The following is a 17,363-nucleotide window of genomic DNA, read 5'->3' on the forward strand; positions in this document are numbered from 1 at the left end:
CATAAAACTCACCAAAGAACAAGGGAAATTATAGGTGTTAGAGAAAAGCAACTTACCAACCATATGTTTCCGTACATGAGCCATGGTATAGAATTTCTTCTCACAAATTTCACAGGAAAATTTCTTTTCTGCGTATCCATGGACAATCTTGATATGTTCATGAAGGGACCAGAGTTTCTTGAACGATTTATTACAGGAAACACACTGAGCAGGATAAACAAAAACAATCTTTATTTATAGGGGTCTCCAGACGCCTCACCTGTGGCCCAACAGCTGAAACTGGCCAAGGTGAATGGGTTGCAGTATTATAGTTCCTTCGACCAAGGACTGAACCCAGGACACAGCGTAAAAGTGCAGAGTCCTAACCACTGGACTGCCAGGGAAGTCCCATGAAGTGGGTGTGCTTTAGATTTGTGGCATAGACCAGAATCCAAACAAATGCTATTCTTCCATGAAGTCCAGATTTCAAAACCAACATCTTTATGTTCCATTTCCTAAGATGAAATTTTTTAGAGACACTTTGGGAGTATGAAAACAATGGCAAAAAGTAAGACAAAAAAGAAATGCAAAGTTCCACTAATATCAAAGAATTGACTGCTTTTATCAAATTAGTATTGTACCTTTGAAAAGAACCTTCAAGTTTTGTTTTTTGTAAAATATGGATTACCGTAAGCAGCTGTTTCCTACACATGGGTTACTATGCAGTTAATATGTGTTTACCAGAGAATACAAACTAACTTTAAATTAACATAAAAGCAAGATAAAACAAAGCATACGTGAATGGTCATAGATCTACAGAAGAATAACAATATTTTTGTAGCTTAGCGAACATATTCAAAGTTTTCATTAATACAAACTACTGAGATTTTATTATATTTTCCTAATTTTCTCTACTAAACATTTCCCTCTGGCAGAATTTAACATAACCCCTCAGCTGCTGGCATCCTCCCTTTTCCTGAGGAGCTCAGATCCCAGATCTCACACAAGCATCTGTAGGAGACACAGGCAATCCACCTCCTGCCCTGGATTATGCATCATTACTAGTCTAGGATATCATAACATGCATCAAAATAAAATACTTCTGGTTAAAAACAGTATTAGGAAGTTCTAGGTAACCATCAGACTCCGTAATACATAAAGGAAAAAGTTGTTACTTGCTGCAAAATTTAATAAACATCTCTAAACACACTGTCACTTCAGGAAATGAGGACCAAGAAGAGTCACAGAGATAAGCCTCTAGCTGGATACTGCTGGAGGAAAGGACAGACAAACCCTATAAACCATTCATTCTGTAGAGCACAGTTTTAATTTTTACTAGTTATTCGGTCATCAGGATTAGAAATGCAAAACAAGTTCATTCAGCAAAATCCACAAAACTTAAGTTATAAGTTTAAATGAAATTACAGTGAGGAACAGTGAATAGTCACACAAATAAAGGATTTATTAAATGTTTTCTGCATTTCTTGTTGTTTAGTCACTAAGTTGTGTCTGACTCTTTGGGACCCCATGGACTGCAGCCTGCCAGGCTCCTCTGTCCATGGGATTTCCCAGTCAAGAATATTGGAGTGGGTTGCCATTTCCTCCTCTAAAGGATCTTCCTGACCCAGGGATTGAATCCGCATCTCCTGCACTGGCAGGCACTGGCATGTGGATTTTTAACCAGCAGAGCTACCAAGGAAGCCCCTTCTGTACTTAATGAAGCAAAGTTAAAAGAAAAAAACACAAAAAACAACTACACAAAGATCCAGATTTCAGCAATGAATCATTACAGAACTAAGTTTGACCCCTAGGGTGCAGCACAGCATCGCACTTCCTCTGGCCTGAACTGATGCAACCAATTGGGAACCAAGCCCCGGCACCAGGAGTTACTGAATGACAGGCGCCATGATTCAGTCTTCTTTTATTTACCAAGTATGTCAGAGATCAAGTCACATCTGATGAATCAAAATGCAGAGAATTTTTAGCAAATATAATTTACACATATATTTATTTATACTTTATTTTTGGCAGCGCTGGGTCTTCGTTGCTGCATGGGCTTTTCTCTAGTTGTGGAGAGCGGGGGCTACTCTCTAGCTGCAGTCCGTGCTCAGGCTTCTCACTGTGGTGGCTTCTCTTGTTGCAAAGCACGGGCTCTATGGCACAAGGATTTCAGTAGTTGCAGCACATGGGCTTAGTAGTTGTGACTCTGGGGCTCTAGAGCACAGGCTCAATAGTTGTGGCACACGGGATTAGCTGTGGCATGTGGGATCTTCCTGGATCAGGGATCAAACCCACGTCTCCTTCATTGGCAGGCAGATTCTCTACTACTGAGCCAGTGGAGAAGCCCCTAATTCATATTTTTTTAAAACCTCTTTAAAGTAATGATTTCAGTTGCTGATTAAAAACAAGAAAGAAAAATGCAAAATAAGGAATATTCCAAATCAGGAGTACTCCAAGAAACACACTGAAACCAAACAATTTCATCTTCTACAAGAAGTTCAATTAAAAAAAAAAAAAGTTCAGCTTAAGTATGGTACAAGAAATCTCTATTTTACATATCTTTTGGAGACATTAATACACTTACCTTTCATGAATGCTCATATTCATAAATATGCACTTACATGTGCAAACCAACATAGCTCAACATAATATAGTTCACACAACATGATATAATTAGCACATCTCTTAACCTATCACAATACAGTCCTTTCAAGACACCAACCTGGTTTGAATACCATGTTTTGTTATGTTAATACTACACAGTAGCATGATATAAGCCTACCGCCTACCAGGTAGGCAATATTTTCAATCAGCTCAGCCTCCTTTAAAGTTTGCATATTCCCATGAGCTTAGCCTCTTGACAAATTTAGTGCTGTCATCTCTCCACTGCTTTAGAAGCAAACTCACTCCTGGAGATCTTCCATTTCCACCAGTCTGAGTCATTATGGTTTTTGTCCCCAACAGCTGCACTAGGACCTGGCATCCTTTCAAACCTTAGAAAAGGACCTCTCTCTACTCCTGACTTTTACTTGATATCTCCCACCTTGACAGCGAAGACACCAGAATGAACTATATTACATGTCTTACAAGAGTAAATCTCAGTGCCAAGTCGGTGTTGACTTTACCTCCTTGTCAATCACCTATAACAGATTCCCCTTTCCAACGGACCTGGGTTCCCACTAGTCCAGCGTCGGTTAAATTTATGCTTTTGAAAGAAAATGTTAAGCCTGGTTTTGAAAATACCAAAGCAGGGGCTTTAAAAAAAAGATAAATTGGTGAAAACTGTCCCTTCAACCTCTACTGTATTTATTCTCTTGGGCAGATACCAGGTGAGTCTGAAACAGCCAGGTTCTATCCTGGAAAGTTTGCCCTCTCGGTGATTAAGACCTACCTGAATATTTTTTTCACAGTCTGTTTGCTGGTGAAGGGACAGCTCACTTTCCAGGACAAACTTCTTGCCACACTTATCACAAATCTGCATGCGCCTATGAGTAACGTTCATGTGCTTCTCCAGGTACCAGCGAGTGTTAAACACCCTGGGGCACTTCTCACAGGTCAGAGTCTCTTTCTCTTCACACTTAGCTTTCTGGACTGCTGCTCTGGGCTCCTTCGTGGCCCGCTTCTTACGCTTAGGTGGCTCTACACTCTTCCTACGCCCTCTCGTAGCTCTGGGAGTAGGGGAAGTGGCAGCTGCGGCAACAGAGGCAGCTCTCCTGGTTCTCCTCTGTGTGACGCTGACCTTCTCCACCGTCTTCTCCTTTTTCTTCTGCCTTTCATTCTCTCCATAGTCATTGCTGTCATCCGTGGCCTCTTCCTCACTCTCTTCCTCTTCCTCCTCGCTGCTTGTCTTAAGAACAGGAGTCTCTTTGGACTGAGAAGAGACACCCTTTTCCCCTTTAGACACATTTAACGTTTGATTATTAAGGTTTACCTCCACTATGATCTGCTCCCTTTTGTAGGAGACTTCCTCCTCCTCCTCCTCGTCTGTGTCATCAGAATTCTCTCGGTCTTCTTTAACACCGTGCACGTCAGACACTGCTCTTGTCTCCCTGAAATACGGCTGCTCCTCTGTTTCATGGAGATGTGGCTTGCTCATCTTGGTGTCCACTAACACAGAATAAGGACTTCCTGATTCCCTTTTGTACACTTTGGTGGACAGGTCGAGTTCTTGGTTGGCACCATGATAAAAGGAAGATGGCACTTGACCACGACGGCTATCTTCTTGTGCCATTCCTGCTACGTGCACAGCACGGTTTTCAACCAGCTCCTGACAAGAACTGGCTGTGTGGCTCATTAGTAAGTGGCCTAATTTATTAAGCAGTTCAGACTATAGAGAACAGACTTAGAACAGGGTAATTATTAAGACTCAAATCTTTTTCCATCCAACGAAGAATCACTCAAACGGGGGCGGGGGGGGGGGGAAGGTATTCCTGGAACCTGTGTGCAATTCTTCCAGTGTGTTGCAGCACCAATGCATAAGTCAAAAGGTTTGGTATTATGGCAAGAGCAGAGCACTAGTGATTTTCCTTTTGCAGAGAGCTGCAGTGACTTGGAGCATCTTATCTGCAAAGAAAAGCAAAGAGAAAAAAAATCAAATATTTCTTATTTCCTTCTTATAGCATGCACTGACATCATACAACAAACATACCTTAAATGATTAAACTCTTTATATATACAATTCTTTATCCTGCTCAAATGGTTCAGTGTGGGCCATAATTTTACTGCATTACATGAATTCAACAAACATTTTGTTAGAATGTAAATTCTAAGACAGCAGGAGTCATTATCTGTCCCATTCACTGAGATATCCTTAGAGCTTAGTACAGTGACTACCAGCACCTAGCTGGTATTCATTACATACTTAATGATGCTTAGTGAACATCTCTTTTTGCATAGCAGTCATTATCCTGGACACACTGACATGGTAGAAAATATGGTCCATGTCCATAAGGAGTTTACAGTCTAGATACACAGTATGTGAGGTCCATGAAATACACAAGAACCTCAAGCTGGCTGGCTTTCTTTTCAACATCAGACACCACCATCCATCACAGTGAGAGCTTAAGGAACAAAAGTAGTAGTGGTCTACGCATTGTGGACCAGAAAAATAAAGCAGCTAACTGATATAACAAGAGAAGAGAGAGAGAGATATCCCTGGCCTTAAATAATTTATAATCGAGGTATAGATATCATTGTTTTCAGGTTTATTAGAGTAATTTCAAAGTTGCTAGGTATTTTAAAATTTGTTCTATGCATAGCTCTCTAGATTCACTCAATAGCCAGATGATTTTCATGTGTCAGCTGCACAGAAGTCTAAATTCTAAGAAACAATAACCATAAAGCTGGTATGGTTCCAGGAAAAATAAAATCATCCATTAAAAAAAAAAGATGAGAAGGGTGCATAATTTGCTTTGTGACGTACCTCACATTGCTGCTTAGCCAACCACTTAACTTCTGAGTCACATAAATATTAACTACAGGCACATACCCTGTCTAATTAACAAAAGGAAGGAAACTAGTACTTACTGAATAGCTACTATGTGCACAAACACTGTAAAGGTGCTCATTATTTGCTATTTCTATTTAATACCCACTACAAAACTTTGGGGTTGATTTTTAAACTTATTTTAAATCTTTCATCAAAGTAATCACTAATAAGAAAAGCATCCACAGTTTTACAAATCAAATATACTGCAAAGTTTATAACAAAAGCAGCCATCCTCTGCCTACTTCATCCCATCTGAGTCCTTTACCAGAGACAAAAGTGTTTCTTTTAGCTGTTCCGCTTCCCTTTCCCCCTGTAATTACTTTTACATTTCTAAACAATGTGGTTATATTTCTTTTCTTTTTCTTTTTTTTTGACTGTGCCACATGGCATGTAGAGTCTCAGATCTCCCATCAGGGGTTGAGATGGGGCCCTTGACAGTAGAAGGGTAGAGTCTTAATCACCACACCACCAGGGAAATCCCTCTGATGATATTTCTATTGCTTGACTTTTTCCCCCCCAATTTTAGACACTACCACTTATCTCCCACTAAAGTTTTCTTACCTTAATGCTCTCAACTCTCCTTTCATCCTCCCAATATAGTTGTATCACTTTTTTATAAAGTGTTTATTGCTTACATTATTATGACTATAATAAGTAATTCACAACTATTTCTATCATTCCTCTGCTACTGTCTCTCTTCCATTGTCTAAAAAATTGTTTTAGGGAATTCCCTGGTGGTTCAGTGTTAGGACGCTATGCTTTCACTGTCAAGGGCCCGGGTTCAATCCCTGGTTGGGGAACTAAGATTCCATAAGCCATGTGGCATGGCCAAATAAATTAATTAATTAACTTAAAAAATATATTTTACTTTCATTTTAATAGAATTTCAGAAAGGAGCAGCGATAAATGCCACCATGCTTTACTTGACATCTGAATAAATATATATATGTATACTTCTTTGTATTTATAAAAGAGGAAATTATGCCTATGAGAGGTTAAATAATTTGTCTAAGATCACATATCTGTTAAATGACAGAAGCAATATTTGACTCCAGGCCTGCCTGACTCTACTATGACAGATGACATTCCAAAATAATTTAAACTCAACTCTTCCTGTAACCATATAGCTTTTTAATCAGTTTTGTACCTTGTATTTTAAGTAGGAAAATCACAGTAGCTTTACTTTATATTGCCCAAACTTCTGAAATAATGTAAACTATTACAAGTACCAGTAAATAAAACTTACCCACATTAATTATCTCAAATTAAGCAAGGGAAGAGGGACAGTAAAATTCAATTAACCAGCAAAAAACAGAAATAGAACAAAATCATGAAGAAAAATAAATGAAAGGATGTCCTCTATGGTAGTCATTAATGTGTTCTTCCCAAATATCCTGGCCCTCAGCCCTCTGGACACACGACAGGGCTGTACTCTCTGACTCTGCCCTCCCCAGGAGGCGGGTGGGGCCGCGTGACTACTTCCAGCCAGTACAAGCTGAGTAGACATGACACGTGGATGAGCAACAGGAGACCCTCCAGGCCTCTCCTCCCACTGGGACAGCGACCAGCAACCCTCAAACTGATGACTGCTATGGCTGCCATCAGCCTAGGACCCTGAGTAACAAAATGACCCGCAAGATATGCACAGTGCAGCAATCACTAAAATTCTTTTGTATTTTAACTTGAGGGAGAACATGTTTTCAAAGCCACTGAGATCTTGTGTTGTTTATTACTGCAGTATAACTTGGGTCTCTCCTAGCTGATACAGGTGGAATCCAGAAGTGTGGTACTGTCTCATCAAAAAACCTAAAGTATATGGTGAAGGCTAAGGAGCTAGGGAGAAGGAGGTAAGAAAAAACTTATCAGAGGCTAAAAGGATAGCAGCTCAGAGTGTGCAGTGGTGAAGAGAGCTAATATGCCTTGAGAATTTATAGCTCTAGTGGGAAAATGGACCATTAAGAGATTGTGTTGATTACTGCTGGCTGTATTTAACAAATTATTGGATGAATTCAGAAAAGAATTCATCAGTTTCCAGCAATTTGTGGGGTCAGAACAATCAAGTGCTTAACCCCAAACTAAGAAGGTCTCTGAGCTACAAATGCTGATCAGAGTCCAGTCTTGAGGTCAAGAATCAAGTCAAAGATTTGGCCTTTACAACCACTGATAAAACCTCCCAATTGATTAAGGTACTGCTGAATAAAACAGCATTTCTAAAAAAGAGACTGAAGAGGGGTTCTCTCATCAAAACAGCCTTAGTCTGTTTTGCTACCAAGCATGTTGCTTTGATGTGAATTAGTTCAAATGCTATTAGTAAATAAGGAAATGATGTCAATATAACACAGAAGTTAAGTTGATTTATATGCACTTTTCTCTTGTTGGAAGTAGCAAGGAAAAAGATTTCCCAAATTTAAAGGAAAGCCTTAGCAATATATGAAAACGCCAAGAAATAAGCTAAACATCCCACTTATGTACCTTCCTTTAATGCAAGTCGTGGCTGATTTAGCTGCTTCATGAACCACTGCATTTTCCATTTTATATCTGGTGAAGCTGAGGATGTATGTTTCTCCTCCTGTGTTTAAAGAAGAAAGTTTTTGATTGCTGATTCATACACCACACCACAGATCAAATTTTTACTGGAATGAAATTAGTTTCTATTGTTAAGTGAATGTCTTCAAGACCCCAAAGTCTCAGAGGAAGAAACAAGCATTCCAGAGACTGAGTCTGTAAAGTTTCAGTGAACTGATGCTGACTGCATATGCCAGTGGAGATTTAATATGCTATTGTTTTTATTTTAATTACTTTGTTTTTACTAGTGCACTGGTTACAGTGGTCCACAGATTTTGCGTCTGCACAACCCTATTTTTTCCCATAAGCCCTGTTTATTTTAGTGTGCAATTCTGCAGAATTCAGGAAAGCATATATTGCATTATAGCAGAAATACCAGTACTCAAAATTAAGTCAAGAAAGAAGTATGAGACCAATAAGGCAGAGCCACACAACAAATCTATGAACTTATGGTTAGAAAGAATTGTGGATGCGGCTAGGGCACATGGACCTGACTGGAAACAAATAAGTAAAAAGTCAACTAAGTTTTTGAGGGTTATACTGCTAAAAGGACCACCAGCCTACACTTGAGAGGCTGCGACTATTCAAGACGTTTTCTTTCTTTTTGGCCGCACCGTGTGGCATGTAGAATTTCCCTGACCAGGGGATCAAACCCATGCCGTCCTCAGTGGAAGCAGAATCTTAACCACTTGACCACCAGGGAAGTACTCAAGACTTCCAGAAATGTTTGCGTTCCCAAGCATCCATGGCAGGAGGTGGATTAAAAAAGCTGTTCATCCCCTTAAGGGGGAATATTCCTCATTGTCCGTTTGGGATACAGCAAAGGAACACAACAGGAAAAAAGGAGGATCAAGAAGATTAAGTCAGGGAGCAAAGAAAGAGCAGACAATTGAGTTAAGGAGCAAACCTGGGATCTCGTCAAGAACATTCACCATCCCTGGAGGGGTCCCCTCAATGACTGCTCAGAGGGACTGCAGTATTTGCTGGATGTCTCCTGTCCTTCCCCTTTTCAAATGGGAGTTTTTTTATTTTTTTATTTTTTATCATCCTGCCACTAGTCACCACTGTACATTGTTTGTGAGGGCAGCCAATTATTTGACAATTTTTTTCTTAAGTCTATGGATCAAAAAGAGCAACATTTGGGCCCTATGTAGAGACGACTATGCATCATCTCCTCATGAACAGACCACCAGGATCACATCCTTGCATCCGCTCGGAGATCCTGGACTTAATGCCATGATTGGACAGGAACTTAGGTTTCCCTACCTGGGGAGGAAGTGAGTATATTTTTCCCATGTGAGAGAGTAGATCAACTAACTGGTGGCCAGAAGAATGGTGCTATTAATCAAATATTTTCAGCTGTCTGCCTGGCACAGGCATGTTATGTTTCCTGGCCCTGCCTAGTTACATGGGACCATCGTGTTGTGAAATAAGCAATGTGAGTCACTTCTGAGCTAATGACCCTCTGGGCTTCATTTCCCTCTTAGCATGATGACCAGTAGAGTACAAAAAGGTGGCTGGTGGTTCCATCAGCCTGGATCACGGCGTGACACAAGCGGAGCTCCCCTGCTGATCTATCATGGCCACGAAGTGAGAACAAAAATTCCTTCCCTGTTTTAGTGAACCAGATTGGGACATGGTTTGTTATGTAACACAACATGGCTAATGCAGTTCTTTATGAATATATATACATACATCAATGGTTTCAGTCTTAAGCTAGACAGGCAGAATTGCCAGGTGAAAGTTAAAAAATCAGAAAGATAATGATATTAATTCTGTACTTAATAAGTTAGAAAATAAGACTTTTCCTTCTTTAAAAAAAACTAGACTTAAAGGGTTTTATTCTATTTTTTTGTGGCGGTGGTGCTACATGGCTTATGGAATCTTAGCTTCCTGAGCAGGGATTGAACCTGGGCCCTGGAAGTGAAAGCACTGAATCTTGACTGCTGGACACCAGGGAATATCCCTCCCCTCCTTTTTTTGCTTTATTCTATTTTTAATGACTTGTACACATATATGGGAGCTTCCCTGGTGGCTGCAGTACAAGAGATACAGGTTCGATCCCTGGGTCAGGAAGATGCCCTACAGAAGGAAATGGCAACCCGCTCCAGTATTCTTGCCTGGGAAGTCCCATGGACAGAGGAACCTGGCAGGCTACAGTCCATGGGGTTGCAAAAGAGTCGGACACAATTCAGTTCAGTCGCTCAGTTGTGTCCGACTCTTTTCGACCCCATGAACCACAGCACGCCAGGCCTCCCTGTCCATCACCAACTTACCTACTAAAATTAGCAACACATATATGGATTCCCATATGAAACTGAAAGTGACATCTCACTACTAATAAAATCAGGAGAGCTCATAGAAACATCAATAAATGACACTGTTACAATATAAGAGGCAGTCTAATGGTTCACTCTGAAATACATATGGGCCTTCTGCTCACATTTTACTTTCTTAATTTGATTTTGGCACCTTTTCCCTTGTCTGAGTTTTGATGATAATCTTCCTGAATTTTCTTTCCAGAAAACTTAAAAATATCTCATAAGGGCACAACTGAGTAACTTTAAAAAAATCCAAAACCACATTAGGGAAATTAAAACCTTCCACGTTCCATTATCCAACTCTTCGTGTGTAACTGAGGATAGAGCTCTATCCTTACTTATAGAGTAAGAGTTCTAACTTACCTATTCCAAACCATCTTAACTTAGTTTTTAAGAAGACAGAGTGAATATATTGAGCTCTAAGAAACTAAAGATAAGACAGAAGAGGCAAATGAGAAATAACCTTCACTGACATTTAAAGCTGTTCTATAGTATTAAAACAACATAAGTCCATCAGTTCTTAAAGATAATTTTCTAAAGTGTCATAAAATAAATTCCAAAATAAAGTGGGTCATTCTTTGGTGTTTTGTTATAATTAATGTATATAACTTGGGGGAAATGTGGTGTGTATGTCAGGGGTACAAAAGCTGAGAAGCAGTCGGTCCTGGTACTCTGAAAGTTGGACCAGCTATCGGGAAGAAAATACAATTTTTTTTTTAAAGTTACAAAATATGTCAGCATATAGATAGATAGTAAAGTACAGCTTCCAGAACGTGTTTTTTTCAATGCCATTTCCCCCCAAGTGGACTACAAAATAAGTTTAGGCAGCTCTCAAGGGTGTTTATTTGAATTTAGTTTTAAAAGGAAAATAATTACTTTGTTCCCTGAAAATTTTAAGTTAATTTCAACAAATTTAACTTTTTTTTTTCTACTAAAATATGTACCTGTGCATTCTCCTTTTATGGGAAAAAGATTCTATTTGGGATGAGTCTTTTCAAGTTGAAAAGGCAATCTTGTAAGGTGTATCAATCTGGCACCTCTGCTCTGCTTACTCCACTTCCTTCGGAGCCACGGCCCCTGACCTGTTTCCAAAGCTCAAACCACCCATGTGCTGCCAGACCCTGGTCCTGCCAAATGGAGAGGTTTCTAAAGTACACAACTACCTACAAGGCTCAGGCCAAAACTAAAACCACCAAGAAATGGAAAGGAAAAAGGAGGGAGAGGTAAATATGTATCAGCAAAGTTCTTTTGAAAAATAATTCATTAGAAAGAATGGACAAGATGGGTTTGTGATGGCAAGGGTCTGATGTTTTAGTCAAAGTTTTCTTGCTCTTGCTTAAGGCTATTATTTCTTTCTTTCTTACTGGGAAAGTATGTTAGTGACACATTTATCAAATAACAACTAATCTCAAAGTCTTTGGATGGTCAAGTAATTATTTAACAACTACTAACTATATGTTTACTATGAATTAAAAAAGCAGAAACCTGAAAGTTTAGAAGATAAATTGCATTCAGGTGGTAAAATCAGGAAAGTTCTGTGAAGGATAGTACATTTCAGGAAAACCTGAAAGGCAGGCAGGTTTCAGACTGGCAGAAATGAAGGCAGAAGAAGTCATTTCTAGCATAGGGAAATAAGAATGGGCTAACAGTGAGGTATACTCTTGAACAAGAGACAGTATAAGTTGTTTAGTTTTACTAGAATATAGAGCTTGAGCAACAGAGAGATGGCAAGATAGGGGAGTTATTGCCATATAGTGACAAACCTTAAACCCGGGGCTGAAGAGTTTGTAGTTAGTATGGGTGACAAGATAGAGCACAGGTTTTCCAAGAAGGAACTAATATAATTAGAGTCATGTTTTAGGGGTCAAATTATATCATAACAAACAACTGCAGACCTATATTTCAGTATGTCTTTGAAATATACACATGTGTGCACTGCTCAGTTGCCCAGTCGTGTCTGACTCTTTGAGACCCCATGGACTGTAGCTGCCAGGCTCCCCTGTCCATGGGCATTCTCCAGGCAAGAATACTGGAGTAGGCTGCCATGGCCTCCTCCAGTCTCCCATTGCAGGTGGATTCTTTACCATCTGAGCCACCAGGGAAGCCCAAGAATACTGGAGTGGGTAGCCCTATCCCTTCTCCAGGGAAACTTCCCAACCCAGGAATCAAACCAGAGTCTCCTGCATTGCAGGAGGATTCTTTACCAGCTGAGCTAACCGGGAAGCCCAACATATACATGGTAAAACAAATATACAATTAAGCAGAATAGAATAAATTTAAAATATGTAAATAAATTGAAGTAGAAAAAAACTGAAGTAGGAAAATAAGATAACACTAGGAATTAGTGTAAAAACAAAATGAAAACACAATTTTATTCTAAAGTCTATATTAGTACAGACTAAAATTTAAAATATCCAAATGGCAACTTTAAAGAGTTCTTTACAAGAATGCATTCTTTATGAAATAATTAATTCCCTACTTAGTGATTAAACTGAGTTTAAGACTCATGGTCACACTAAAATCTTTATATATATATATATATATATATATACACAAAACAGCAGGTTCTACTTTCAGTAGGCCTAAAATAAGTGAAATCTTACCATGTCCTGTTTTTCCCTTAACAATCATCTGTGAAAGCAGCCACTATGAAAAACAGAATGGTGATTCCTCAGATTAAATTAAAAATAGAACTACCTTCAGTCTAGCAATTCTACTCCTGGGTAATCAGCTGAAGAAAATGCTTATGTTCATTGTAGTATTATTTACAATAGCCAAGAAAAGGAAGCAACCCAAGGGCCCATCAGTACATGGATGGATAAAGAACATACAGTGTGTGTGCATGCACGCATGCACGCACACGCGCACACACACACACAGGAATATCACTCAGCCATGGAAAAGAATGGGCTTCCCTGGCGGCTCAGGGATAAAGAATCTACCTGCTAATGCAGGAGACGCGAGTTCAATCCCTGGGCTGGGAAGATGCTCTGGAGGAGGAAATGGCAACCCACTCCAGTGTTCTTGCCTGGAGAATCCCATGGACAGAGAGGAGCCTGGCGGGTTACAGTTTATGGGGTCACAAAAGAGTTGGATATGACTTAGCAACTAAACAACAAGAACAATGAAAAAGAATGAGATCTCGCCATTTGCAACAGTATGGATGGATCTAGAATGTACTATGTTAAAATAAGTCAGATACTATATGACTTCACTTATATGTGGAATCTAAAAAACAAAACAAGTGAACAAACAAAACAAAACAGAAACAGAGTCACAGATACAGAAAACAAACAGGTGGTTGCCAGAGGGGTGGAGAATGGGGGGAGAAGAGAAACAGGTGAGGAAGATTAAGGGGCACAAACTATTGCTTACAAAAGAAATGAATCACGAGTATGAAATGTATAGTGTAGGGAATATAGCAAATAATCATGTAATATCTTTGTTTGGTGACATATTTGTAACTAGACTTATTGTGGTGAAATTCACAGAAGTACTGAATCACTATGTTGTGTACCAGGAACTAACATAATGTTTTAGGTCAATTATAGGCCAAAACCAAACAAACACACTCACAGAAAATAGGATCAGATTTGTGGTTACCAGAGGCAGGGCATGGAAGGAGGGGGACCTGGATAAGGTGGTCAAAAGGCATAAACTTCCAGTTATAAAATAGTTGAGTAACATACAATATGATTAATATAATTAATTCCTATACATTATACATGAAAGTTGCTGAGAATAAATCCTAAGAGCTCTCATCATAAGGAAAATTTTTTCTATTTCTTTCATTTTGTGCTTATGTGAGATGATGGGATATTCACTAAACTTATGGTAACCATTTCATGATGTATATAGGTCAAATCATATGTATATATGTCAAATCATTATGCTGCACACCTTAAACTTATACAGTGCTGTGTGTCAATTACATGGCTATAAAACTGGGAGAAAAAAGTCTTAAGAAACCTTTCAGTATACAGTTGGCGCTCCCTATCCAGAGGTTCCACATCCACAGATTCAACCAACCTCACATTAAAAAATATATATATATTTGAAGGCGAGGGTGGGATGATTTGAGAAATAGCATTGAAACATGTATATCACCATTTGTGAAATAGAACACCAGTCCAGGTTCGATGCAAGAGACAGGGCACTCAGGGCCTGTGCACTGGGATGACCCTGAGGGATGGGATGGGGAGGGAGGTTGGATGGGGGTTCAGGATCGGGGACACATGTACACTCATGGCTGATTCACGTCAATGTATGGCAAAAACCACTACAATATTGCAATTAGCCTCCAATTAAAATAAATACATTAATTAAAAATTTTTTTTTAATTGCAGAAAGTTCCAAAAAGCAAAACTTGAACTTGCAGCACCCAGGCAACTATTACACAGAATTTACACTGTGTATACCTAGTACAAGTAATGTAAGTACTTAGAGATACCTACAGGAGGATGTGCACAGGTTATATAAATACTATATACCATTATATACAAGGAAGCATCCTTGGGTTTTGGTATCATGGGAGTTCTAGAATCAATCCCTCATGGATACTGAAGGATGACTTTACGTTGTGTACACCAGAAGTCTGAACTATTTAAGATGATAAACTGCTACATAATTTTAAATAGTAAGAATCATTTAGACCCCTCTGTCCTTGTTCTTTTATATAAAACAAAGTCATATTATTATGGTAAAGAATGCATGATCAAACAGGCTTAATGATGGGACTGATAACCAGGGTTCATTTTTAACCTAAATTTTGGTATTGTCACCCCTTAAATTTTACTAATCTATGTCTCAATCTGCCAATCTGGAAGTTGGAAGTTAAGAAAACAAATTGCAAAACTTGTTAAATTCTACTCTCTGATCTATGAAACATATACAGTAGTGGAGATAATTATACACATTTACATGATACTTTACATATTATATAAAGCACATTTATCATACATTTGTTAAACATTAACTTAGTGCCTACTTTCTAAAAGTGCTCACAAAATTGATCTGGGTTACACTAGAAAAGCTATCAACACCAACACCAACACATAAAAGGCAACTTTACAACAAACAAAACCTCAAATGGTATATATCACTGAACCATATTTTAGATAAACATCACAAAGTGTTCTCAGATGCCTATATTTTATATAGTTGAAAAATGTAACTAATTTTAACGCTGTCTTATCTAGCAAAATATGTCAAATAATTATTTTTTAAGCAGTCCATTTAATCCATTAGCTATAAGAGATGAAATTGAGAAATGCCTGTCACCTCCGATTTTAAACAAACCTTCTGTAAAAATAAAATTTCACTGTGGCTTCTTACATATGCATTTAAATGAGACTGTCACTGTGTTCCTTGGTGATATGCAAGTGAAGCTAGCAGAAGAGGGCAAGGGAGAGGTACTCTTCCTAGGTACTACCTGATTACCTTCAAGCATCAACAGTCTCCACATTTCCATATAAGACAATAAAAACTAAAGTGCATTACTCATCACATAGTCGGCTTAAGCAACCTTAACTTTCACCAATAACTCCCTAGGGTCAAAGAAACCAAACACTAAGTAGGCTACACTGCAGGACCTGGGTGATTACAGTATATTTTCACAACATCTTTCCCATTATTCAGTTTAATTCATAAATGTTATCTACAGACAGGAGAAATATAATTTAACAATGGAGTTATTTTTGAAAGAAGAGTAAGAGTTCTGTATTACTGTTATCTTTCCCAATAAAAGCAAACAAAGTCCTGGACACATGAACACTTTCAGTGCCATTAAAAACAATCAGAAAAAACAAAACAATCAGAAGAACGTAACAACAAAATACATAATTTTTGGAATTCTCAGTCTAGCTTTGACCAAAGATTGTTTTATGGAACAGTTATTGCATTTAATGTACTAGCCCATTTTCAAAATGGCTATCAATATGAGTATCTTGATCATTATTAGTTCATATCCTGCCTATGAGAATGAGAAAAATTAGACTTAAAAGGTCTTGTGCATCTTACATTTCTTAAACTCCTAAAGGTAACATGTTAAGTTAGAACTGAGACCTATTTAGCAGGTACAGATGTTCATACCATGGCTACCTATATGGAAGCCATCATGAGAGGCCTATGTGTATGTTGACTAGATCACTGTGAACTTAAATTAAAAGCTCATTTAGAAAATGAAAATCAAGAAATTCTCTCATTACATTCATGATACTTTACAAAAATAACAATCACAGTATTCAGATGCATGACCAACACCAGGAAATTATAGAATTTAAATATTTGACCTGCATACATGTCTGCTCAGTCATTCAGTCATGCCCTACTTTTTTTGACCCCACAGACTATAGCCCACCAAACTTCTCTGTCCATGGGATTTTCTCAGCAAGAGTACCATTTTTGGTTATACCATTTGTGGTTACCATTTCCTCCTCCAGGGGATCTTCCTGACCTAGGGATCGAACCTGAGTCTCCTGCACTGGTAGGTGGATTCTTTACCACTAAGCCACCTTGGGGTGGGCTATTTGACCTACCAAAAGAGAAAGGATTGTTTATGTTTTCTCATTGTTGTTGTTGCTGTTGTTGTTCAGTTGCTCAGCATGTTGGATTCTTTGTGACCTGATGGACTGCAGCATACCAGGCTTCCCTATCCTTCACTATCTCCTGGAGTCTCCTCAAATTCATGTCCATTGAGTTGATGATGCTAATCAACCATCTCACTCTCTGGTGCCCCCTTCTCCCGCCCTCAATCTTTCCCAGCATCAGGGTCTTTTCCAATGAGTCGGCTCTTTGCATCAGATGGCCAAAGTTTTGGTGCTTCAGCTTCAGCATCAGTCCTTCCAATGAGTATTCAGGGTTGATTTCCTTTAGGATTGACTGGTTCAATCTCCGTGCAGTCCAAGGGACTCTCAAGAGTCTTCTCCAGCACCACAGTTTGAAGGCATCAATTCTTCAGCGCTCAGCCTTCTTTATGGTCCAACTTTCACATCCATACATGACTACTGAGA

The 17,363-nt window shown here is 38.9% G+C and overlaps 1 protein-coding gene across 2 annotated transcripts in view; it reads right to left on the reverse strand.

Annotated features, from left to right (window-relative positions):
- ZNF652 (zinc finger protein 652) overlaps positions 1-17,363 on the reverse strand; it is a 63,544-nt gene that overhangs the window by 17,924 nt on the left and 28,257 nt on the right. The window contains exons 2-4 of one of the 2 annotated variants that reach the window (XM_065911028.1): positions 7,940-8,036; positions 3,371-4,542; positions 57-204 (exon numbers count right to left, since the gene is read on the reverse strand). In XM_065911028.1, the coding sequence (XP_065767100.1) occupies positions 57-204; positions 3,371-4,273 (1,051 nt within the window). In that variant the 5' untranslated portion in view covers positions 4,274-4,542; positions 7,940-8,036. The remainder of the gene's footprint in view (positions 1-56; positions 205-3,370; positions 4,543-7,939; positions 8,037-17,363) is intronic. The other variant, XM_065911027.1, reaches the window with a different exon arrangement.

The sequence above is a fragment of the Muntiacus reevesi genome, chromosome 18 (genome assembly GCF_963930625.1).
Source record: "Muntiacus reevesi chromosome 18, mMunRee1.1, whole genome shotgun sequence".
Lineage (NCBI taxonomy): Eukaryota > Metazoa > Chordata > Mammalia > Artiodactyla > Cervidae > Muntiacus > Muntiacus reevesi.